The 10,768-nt window shown below is 47.0% G+C and overlaps 1 protein-coding gene and 1 long non-coding RNA gene across 6 annotated transcripts in view; both read left to right on the top strand.

Annotated features, from left to right (window-relative positions):
* Positions 1-10,768, top strand: part of LOC132462467 (rho GTPase-activating protein 12-like) — a 42,443-nt gene that overhangs the window by 8,876 nt on the left and 22,799 nt on the right. Inside the window, exon 1 of one of the 5 annotated variants that reach the window (XM_060058024.1) lies at positions 1-46. This exon is cut by the window's left edge and continues 1,564 nt beyond it. The exons of the other annotated variants lie outside the window; for them this stretch is intronic. Coding sequence (XP_059914007.1) covers positions 1-46 — 46 coding nt within the window. The remainder of the gene's footprint in view (positions 47-10,768) is intronic. 5 annotated transcript variants of the gene reach the window in all.
* On the top strand, positions 62-9,958 carry LOC132462468 (uncharacterized). Its single transcript, XR_009526847.1, has 2 exons — positions 62-3,000; positions 3,262-9,958. It is a non-coding gene; the product is annotated as an uncharacterized LOC132462468 (long non-coding RNA).

The raw sequence follows: 10,768 nt of genomic DNA, 5'->3' as shown, positions 1-10,768 counted from the left end.
AGGAGCCCCTCGCTGCTGCAGCCGAGCCCAGCCGCGAGGCAGGACGGTATGTACCCAGAGGACCGCCGCAGGGTAAGGGGCTCTTTGACGCCGTCGGGGCTTCGACCGTGTGTGCGTGCGTGCGTGTGTGTGTGTGTGTGAGAGAAGTATGTGGAAAGAGTCACTCTGTAGTGTACCGGTCAATGCATGCATGCACACGGTGACGTGTGTGTGTTTTATTTCTTCTCCCCACCCAACACCACTTTCTCCCACGCGCGTTATTTATGGTGCAGTCGCTCGGTCACCGGCGCAGCGTGAACAACGCATCGAGCGCCAAACACACGCCGCAGGGTGACTCCCGCAGTGTGCCGCCGAGTCGCCACGTAGCGGTCTGCTTATCAGGCGGGCAGCTCTCCCCACACAGCCCCGGTTCCACCTCGCTCGCGGCGTCGCGAAGGCGTCGCAGCGAAGCACCGTCGCATGCACATGTCTCTGCACACAGCTCGCCCCCGGCGACGGGCACAGGGAGACGACGCGTCGATTGCAGCCGCGGCTCGTTTCAGTCGTCCCCACATCGAGGAGGAACGCCTCGCGAGCACGGCCCACGCCGGTACGCTGCGGCGCGCGCGTCTGCGTGCGTAGCACACCATCCCCTCTCCTTCCGCCCTCCGTCTCTTACGGTGAGACTCTCAATAGTGCGGCTCGAGCCCTTTTCTCTCTCCTACAAAGCGCTCCGCCGGTCTGCTTCTCCCTCTCTATTTCTCTTAACAGCCAGTTCTTTGCGGGCTTAGCTCAAACTTCCTCCTCCACGTCGTCAGAGGACTCAAAGAAGCAGCCGTCCCCGACTTCAATTCCCTTCCAGAACTCATTCATCCGTTTGGCACCGAGGCAAACGGGCAGTTAAGATCCAGTTCCCCCTATCCGTTCTCGCATCCCCCCCCCCCCCCACACACACACACACACACACACACACACACACACACACACACACACACACACACACACACACACACACACACACACACACACACACACACACACACACACACACACACACACCGCCAAGCACTGTGAGATGCTGGTGATGACTAGCGCTGCGGGTATAGCTAAGAGGATGTGTTTAGTCCTCGCCACGCTACATTACATAAACCCCGGCTACGTAACGTTTGTTTGGACAGCTGTCCGCCCGGGGCAGCGCCGGTGCTGAGGATGGACGAGGGACGAGGCGGGCGAGGGAGGGGCTGTGCCAGGGCGAGACTGAACGGGGATTGGGGTTCTTTGGCTTGAGGTCGCCTTGTTGACTGGCTTTTATTCACTGGACGAGGGAATCTGTAAGTGGACAATTCTGAAGTATTTTGTGAACTATGCTTACAAAACACGGCAGGAAAGTAGATGTAAAGTTGTGACCCTTTCCTTACGTTTGACATACAACTGATTCCAACAAACCTATACTGTGTCTAAATTGCACAGTATAGTTTTCCATATTTGAATAGGCACGTTGATAATCAACTTGTATATTCAGTTAATGAACATGCCAATGGTTCTTTGGCAGTTCTGCAGAGAGTCACTGTTGTCTGCGACGTCGGTGCCTCATAATGGTATGCCGTAAGTGAAATGCTATATCGATGTCGTTGTAATTATTGATGATGGCCCACATGACCTTTCCTTCTTCCTTTCTTCTTCTTAATGACACGGCCTCTTGTGTGTCCCCTCTCTGGGAACCAGTGGCGGGGCCCAGCCTTTGCAAATAGCTTGCCCAAAGCTAGGCAACCATCCCGCCCCATACATCGTGGCTCGGATTGTCCTCCTTCATGTGCGTCTGTTAGACATTGCAGGATTCCTTCTTCGCAGCCATGGCACCAAAGCAGCAATTAGGAATGATTAATAAGCTCTCATGAGGAATCGTCACCGTAGCTGTCGTTCGGAGCAACACTCGAGTGCTAACGCCTGGAAGACGATTTCGGGGTGGAACATAGTCTAGACTTTTGAAGAAGTTTACCATTCCTGGTCTCTGAAGTATGATGCTATTATGTGGGGGAACCACATAATCCTCATCATATTTCACTGCCCACCAAATGACAGGGGACCGGGGGAAGCATGTCATTTTCCAGTGCCGTATAAATGGAGGTTTGCTCGGAGCCCTACCCATGTGTACTTAGCAGTGACACTGGGCTGTATAATTTCTGCGGGGTGGAAGACGTCGCGCTGTGCACTTTGCACCCGGGGCGACTTCAGAGTCACCGATTAACTCAGGAGGGTTGACATTGTGGGGCCAATCAACGCCTTTGTTTGTTTAGACACAACTCTTTTATGAAGGGTGAGAGTTTGACACTTTTTTTTTTTAATCTGAATCGGCAAAAGTAAGATGTGAATTGATTGACTGCTGTTAGGTCAGACGGCGTAGAATGTGTTCACTGTGACCTCAACCCTGTGATGAGTGGCGAGTTAAAACGCCAGATCAAGCCTTGTCTCCATCCGTTGGGAGTTACTACGGTATTATGAAATGTAAAACGAATCAAATGAAGTAACTATGAAACCATTTTTCATCAACTTTGCATGGAGAAAGTCAGCCCATGTAGGCATTTCTTAACTGAACGCCTTTGAGTACAAGGCAAGAACACCCACACTTCTTTCCGTGGAGCATAAGCTTCAAACATCCCCACAGCTTGGTTCGATGTCAGCGGGTCACTGCAGCCTACACAGATTAGTTTTGGGTCTGGCTCAGCCAGCTCTTGTTTACTGTAAACGCTGGAGCTGGTGTGAAGCTTCTCACAGTAACACCGCTGCAGTGGGCTGCAGAGGTCAAAAACAATCTTAGCTGCACCGGGATTGACGTGGCGATCGTCTGTCTTTCACCCTCTATCCTGATGCTCGATGTGCTGGAAATACTGCCACTGCCGTAGCAAGTGTTGGGTTATCAGAGTAAACCAATGAGATGTACATTCAGAATCTTCTTCTCTTTTAACAGACATTTGGGGTGCGGCGGTCTGCTTAGCTTGGCATCATCGCTGATGGGGTGAGGTTCTGGCCCTTCTGGGACGATGACGAGGCTTCGACCATGTCCGCCCATGTTGGCTTGGACTATAGGGGATGTGTGCTCGGATACCACAATGATTGGCGTGCTGCCGTCGTGTTCACCCTCCTCGGTTATAGTGTAGTAAAGGACGGATGCAATACCATTTTAATCTTTCGACGTCCCATCTCAACTGCTTGCCTTCACCACCCACCCCTCGTGTGGGAGGCTCAGCAGATGACACTGCATAACTCCTTTGGTTGACAAAGTTCCCAAAGGTGTCCTGTGTCTGTATGCATCCTGTTCAGCAACGGGTCGGCACTGACTAAGGACTCAGAACTAGACTTTGAACTGGAAAATCCTGCTACATATTTGTCAGTGTCTGGGGGTGGCGTTCATTCTTTATAAAAGCTGCAGGGGGTTGCAACACTGTGGTGAAGTATATCAGCGTAGTGTGTGGGTGAACCGCTTAATATTCCATACCTCGTACAGAGCCACTTGTCTCGTCGACAATTGTATTGTAGTGCAGGTGCGGAGTTCTCCCTTTTTGTTATTTCGACAGCTTCATCTCATTGGTTTATCCGATTATTTGATTATATATTATGTATGATTCAAGAGCCCCCGGTATTTATTCCTGTGAGTGATGACAATGGTTTGCTCCAGTCCTCGGAAAATAGTATACGGTTGAAGCGAGAAAAAATAAATAAACCCCACTATCGTTTCACTTCAGGCTGAATATTGACTTATTTTGTATGATTTATTATCTACACACATTCTATTAAAACGCATGACGAAACAATAGCCCCCTAAGGCAGCCAACCTGCGTCTGCTAATGGACAAGGTGGGCTTCATGTCTGCTCTCGTAGCTTAAACGCCGTCCCCATTCCTGAGCTGGCTTAAAGCTCCTTAGCCCTGCCCTTAAGACCTGGCTGTGGGGAAACTGCTGTATCAGATGGGATTAGTAGATGACTGTAGAAAACCTTGTTGTCACCTTCCCTATTTTTCTTCAGCGCTCCTCTGAATGGATCGCACAGGTTCTACGACCGAACCGCCGCACTGTACAGCGGCTTCAAGCCAACAGGGTTGTTGAGTGCATGTCAGCTTCACAGCTCTTGCTTGGCTGCCATATTGTTTGTATGGTGCCTAAATATGGGAGTCTTATGGGAGCTTTAGTGAAGCCCAGACCAGCGGCATGTCGATGTTAGAAACGACATAAGAGGGATGTCGGAGCTGTTTTGAATCTGTCCAGAGGTTTGTAGGAATCGGTTGTATGTAAAATGTAAGGAAAGGGTTACATCTTTGCATCTATTTTCCTGCTGTGTAAGGTCTGCATGGTTGTTTGTCATTGGGCATCTCACATAAAACACATCTTTGCACTTTTCCTGCTTCCTTCAATGGTGTGTGTGTGTGGGTGTGGGTGTGTGTGTGTTGTGATCTCACAGTGAAAAAACACAACGCAGCATTCCAATAACTACCATGGAATGTGCCACTCTTCTCTTTTAAACTGCAGCTAATATTCCCGAAGGGGGACAAGGGCATGGCCCATTTGTCTTGTAAAACTGGTTTTCAAGCCTGGTTCCGGGCTGCTGTCTCGGAAGTCAGGTGAGCTGCTTCCAGCTTGTGTTAATTTGCGTTCCAAACCGGAAAGACCAGTCCGTGCTGACTGTTAGCTACGCGTTTCCCAAGGACAGTTGGTTCGACATGTATGAGGACAAAAGCAGAAATTACGTTGCTGCTATAGATCTTAAAGGTCCCATGACTTGCACCAGGTGTGAGTGTGATTGGCCGTTACAAGCCGTTAGAACGGATGAGCAACCTTTTGCTACAGTCCACTGGGTAGGCTGGTAGACTGATCTATCCAGCACACATTTAGGTGGACACGCCCTCTTGTGATGTCATAAGGGGCAGATTTTCAAAACGGCTTGTAACGGCTAATCACACTCACACCTGGTGGCATGTCATGGGACCTTTAATAAGATGTACAGCTAGCTAAAATGTTCCTCGAAAGGCTAACATGCTTGGTCTGGGTCTGGTGCACTTCACAGCACTAGTTGTGTGTTTCCTCTGCTGGAGTGGAGAAGGGAGGGTTTTGTAAATAGGGAGGACTGACATGCCAAGACGCATGGCTGACCACATATCTGCCAACGGTCACACAAGCAGGACAGATACGTTAACACGGCCCGACTAATGACTCACCCTCCCACTGTTCCATCTGAATCTGTGGATTTTCAACGTTGTTTAGGTGCGGTAGGTAGTCTTTGAGAGCTATACTCAAGCTCACGGCGGAAGCGCTTTGCTGTTGTTATTGTCCCGTACTGGAGGAAATTCCTTGTCTAGACTTGTGTGCAAAGGTATTACCAGACCATAAGCTTCTGACCATGGTTCTGTAACCTAGACATTCTGGGGACATCAGGATTCAGGACTTATTTATGATATAGATGTAGGGCGTGTTCATTTGTTGTACTCCAAATAAGTTTTGAGTCACTAACCTCACAGCTTTAAGCACCAGTGATGTATGAGGTTGCTCGCTTAGTTGATCGTTACGTTCAACAAAAGGAACGTTCAGTTAAATTGCCATCCGTGAAACCAAAAAAGATTTGCAAAAATATTTTGCAAATTCAATAATATATTGAATATGTGACCCAAACAATTAATTAGCATTTTGAAGTTTTTCAATTTAAAGACGGCCAAGGTTTCATTTTTGATCCAGTGTGGCCTGGCCAGCATCGACATGTCAGCCGACTGGACAACAGGAAAGACCAGAGCAGTGTCAGCACAGCAGTGAGTTTGTGTTGCGTGACGATATGCTAACCACTCACTCTTAACAGGTCAGGACGGGTTTCAGAAGAGGAGAGATGGTGCATTCCTCTTCTATGAAGCGGCCGCGTGGTCGTCGCTGAATTGTTATCAACTTCGTTTCTTACTTTTTTCACTTTAGCATAGCTGGGACAGTATTTGGCTTTTTTTCATCCAGTAAAAGCTATCATAAACGAAGCGGAAAACCCCCCCCCCCCTTGTCGGTGATTGGTTGGAATGCTGTTTATTTAGGTTTTGAGTGGTCGGTAGTACCATTTGTTTTTGTGTGCGATCTCGGAGCACAGGCTGCCCTACAGAGGCGCGCATTTTTTTTGACGGCCGGCTTATGTGGTGGGGCAGCTAACGGATCGTGAGGATAGATCAGATGAATGTGATCATTTATGTTTCGGCCCAGGATGGCTGATACGACCTTTAAGGCGCCACCCTCCACACCAGCTCCTCAGTGAAGGCGTCGAGTGGCGCCTGTGTGGTCCCTCACGATGCGCCTGTTTGTTTACCTTTTTCTCCCCCTTGATTGCTTTGTGCGGGTGTTGATCTCTTCCATTGATTCAGAGCGGACCATGTTGTCTCAGCGTCTCTTGGGGGACGGATGGACCGGCTCTGCAGAAACTCAATCATAAAGCGGTTATCAGCACGCCTCCAGAGCAAGCGGTCGGATTGTGAAAGCTTTCTTTCTGTCGCCTTTATCATCAGGATAAGCGAGGCAACGAGCGAGCTTTCTGTTAAGTGGCCTTGGTTCTATGTCCATTGTGCTGCGTTATATTTAAACAACTTCCTGTTAATGTCAGTATTGCCATCCAGTGTTTGCCAAACAAACAAAGTTGGCCTTTTGTTTTAAAGGTCCAATTCTGGCACTATGATTGATTTTTGGTCACTGGCCGAGTCATCTAAATGGATCGCTCTAGCAATGAATCATCTGGAAACATGACAGAGCAAAGGAAATGTGATCAAACTGAGGAATACTGCAAAACTCTTTTTCTCTTGAAAAAAGTCTTGACACACTAAACCTGACCCACTGTGTATGTGATCTCTCTCTCTCTCACACACACACACACACACACACACACACACACACACACACACACACACACACTTCGTCTGTCCCCTTCTTTCTCTCTCTCTCCCTTCCCTGAGAGGCCTTTCTGTTCAGAAGGGCCTTACACTCTAAGACCTTTTTTTAACAAATGTATGCTTTCTTCTCTAGCTGCAGGAGGTGAAATGTTGGCCACCATTTTTTTCTCCTTTTCTCTCCCTCCCTCCCTCCCTCCCTCCCTGCATTCTTTAAGAACAGTGGAGACAGGCTTGTACATGTTGTGGAGAAAGATATTTGACTGAACAAATGGGGAATGATAGGGGAACTCCTGAAAAAGGAGTCAAAGTTAAGATTTGAAAGGACAAAGTAAAATTTAAAACGAATAAATATGTGTGATGATTTGATTGTTGTTGATTGGGGCCCAGAACTCTTGTGTCACACCACGCACCACGCTTCTCACCACCCTGTGCCATGAGTCGGTCAGATTCATTTCTACTTTCTTTAGTCCGCCTGTGCTTTCTTCGAAATCATTTTTCTTTCCCTCAGTGCACATTATTTTGTTTTGCGAAAGTAGAGGGCAAAAAAAAATGATGGTGCACCGCGGTGCACGGCCACCAATTACACCGACGGGTCACACAACATCGCATCTCTGTGCCGCCGTGTTCCGATAAGGATGGGAATTACAAGGGCAGAAGCTGCTTTAGTAACACTTTCTTTAATCTATACACTATAAATGGCTTTTATTGGACCCATTTTCAGTCCTGGGTTTCCTGTCCTGTGTGGACAGGATAAGAAATGTGGTCGAGGATTGTTTGAGAGCCATTGTTCAGGTTGCAGCAATCGGTAAACCACAAATAAGTTTCCTTGGTTCAATTCATTAGCCTCTCCCCGGGGTATAATGGACGCCCCTCGAGGACTATAAGTTTAAGACTTCCTGTGTATTTTGGGGTGCCGTAGTGAATAGAGCTCCTGTTTCGGGGCGTGTGACCTTCTCTTCTTTTTATCCGGTTGCCACACACTTCAAAGGTCAGAGACCTCTTCTTATACAAAATCGTCAAGAGACATGCGTCACACTTGACGTCACAAAGCCATCAGAACCAACAACATCCTGCAGCCATACAGCATCACACATCAGCAGAACATCAAACCCTGCGTTGGACTAAAACTATGGATTCCACGTGCAGTGTTTCCCCCAGGAACACTACACAGGGCGGGGGGTCTTCCTTGAGGGTTTATTTATCTTTACTTTTTGTACCTGATGGAAGTATGTTTCCTTTCCCTATGAGAGTTTTGCACTTTGTTGATGCATAATAATAAAAAAAGATATAAAAAAAAAAAAAAGTGCATATACATATTATTCTTATTTTTAAATTGGTAGTCAAGGCGGGGCCCTATTGTTGTTAAGGTGGCAAGGCGGCCTTACCCATATAGTGCTGGGGTAAACACTGACGTGGGTTTGTCTGCATTGAGCACACAATGCTTTTCATACTGGTTCATCTTCACCTTGAGGTACTCCCTAAGACAAGTGAAGGAGTTGAACAGATGGGTCCCAAAGGGCTTCACGCCACTCGCTCAACAGTGTGTTCAGCACTCTGGGGCTCGGCTGTAAACCTTCCTCTGATCTCACTTCAGTAGTAGACTCCGTCTTTGAAATGCCGACAGTATCCCGGGTCACCGGGACCATCTGATGAATGGCATGGGTTTAGGATGGGGTAGCTGTGAATATGGGTGATTTTACACTTTTTAAAGTAACTGTTACATCCAAACTATGCTTCAACAGTTGGCTAGAAAATTTCTAAATAGTTTCAATTCTGACGCACTTGCAAAATCAAAAATGGATTTGCCCCATCTTGCAAGCCTCTTGTGCCTCTCAAGGGGAAAGAGAAGCAGATGATCTAATCCGATCGTTAAAAACGATGTTTATTATGTAGTTTAATAACAGGCACCAATGCTCAAGCTCGGGATCAGAGGTCCATCAACTCAAGGGAATGTTTGGTGCATTTCAATGTAATCTCGAGTAATACTTTTGCACACAAACTGGTAAAAGCCTGAAGTGGCCTGAATACGAAAGGGTGGGGAAATGGTGAGGGTTCGCTACACTCACAATCAATGCCAAGTCTATGAGGGGTAAACCTACACCCCTCATACCTGATACCTCACACAGACATTGATTTCCCAAAACGAAATTAAGCTTTGTCAATGTTATATAACATGTATGAAATGTACATCAGAATATGACTCAAATGAGGCTTGTATCATATTCTGCAATCGGATCCTGGATCCGATTGCAGAATATCATAATAGTCTCATTCGTATCATATTCTGATGTACATTAAATTTTTCAGAAATAAAAGGTTCATTGTACTCGTGCATGTTGAGTAAAAACTCTGGAGGCTCAGGCCTCAGGTTCAGCCCAATCGGAGGCTCGAGCCCTCGAGGTATCGATGTCTGATGGCGTGCCTCCATACCCATTGGGCTGCCCTCCCGATCGGGACCAGGACATTTGAGACTCCATTGCACTCGTGTCGTTCATGCGTGGCGTCCATCAGACTAATGAATACGCACTTCTTTGGTCTCCTGTGCCGTGGCGACCCACAGCTGATCATTACTGCTACTCTAACTCATTCTCTCTACTCTTCAAATTCCGTGAGATGTTTTTACTACAAACAGTGATTTGACACGAAGCAGGTCTGTTTTTGGTATTTGCTGACTGAAGCAACACACCTTGGTTGCATGTTTGGCTTAGGAAGGCATTTAACCCGAAGTAGCCCCGCGCATCCACCCAGACATCAACACTATCAACCGGGACGTGGCTGCTGCTTCTGTGGACGGGTATTTGGTGTTTGTGGAAGAGTTTCGGTTCTGCGGTTTGGTTGTCAGTTGGAACTTGGGAGTGTAGTCGCCGGCTACAGCCCGAATGTCTGTTAACAAGAACACACCCAGGGACACACACTGTTCTCTGGGTCCTCCCCATGGACACACACACACACACACACACACACACACACACACACACACACACACACACACACACACACACACACACACACACACACACACACACACACACACACACACACACACACACACACACACACTTCGCCATCTGCCCCACTATTTCCAGTATCTTTTCCTGCATTGTCGCCCAACCTTAATGTCTGAGATTTATTTCAGGGGTACGTTGTTTTCAAAATGATTATTGCGACATTGTTTTTTCCCCATTGCCTTAATGAAAACACACAGATCCTGGTTTGCATAGAATCATCTTTGGTTGTATGGAAATGGCCTTGACTGCGCAATGCACTGGGAAATAGGTTGTGCTGTGAGAAATCGTGTCCGGTATTGAAGCCCAATTACATTGGCTTTCCCATGGCCAGTATCTGTATTGTGGCTGGCGAGAATATACTCCAGATTTCAACAAACCGGTCGGCTGAACTTCTCTACAACTCTCTGATACGGTATCAAAGGGGAGAGCTAATCTTTACTGTGCATAATAATATCACATTTTATTTAATGGTGCCTTTCATGGCACTCAAGGTCACCATATAAGATCAATGATAAAACATAAAATAGAAGCACCAGTAATAAACATCAGTACAACCACCAGTAAGACAGTAAGCAACAGCGCATATCTCTGCAATTAGTGATTAATAGTTTAATATAAGAAACCCTTGCAACCCGAGCATTATTTATCCATCTATATCACAACATAGATTGTGAATTGTGTTACAATTCTCTGACTTGATCCAACTAATCCATTGAAAATGCACTTAACGGCAACCATACACTGACAAACAGAAAACTAGACTGGTTACTACATGCCAGTTCGATCCCCGGCATAAACGCAATGGGTATTTGAGTGAAGACCAAAAGCATTGCTGGATAAAGGAACTATCAAATAAATATGGTAGGTCAATTGAATATTA

This window comes from Gadus macrocephalus, chromosome 8 (genome assembly GCF_031168955.1).
Source record: "Gadus macrocephalus chromosome 8, ASM3116895v1".
Taxonomy (NCBI): Eukaryota; Metazoa; Chordata; class Actinopteri; order Gadiformes; family Gadidae; genus Gadus; species Gadus macrocephalus.
This window is presented reverse-complemented; position numbering and strand designations above follow the sequence as displayed.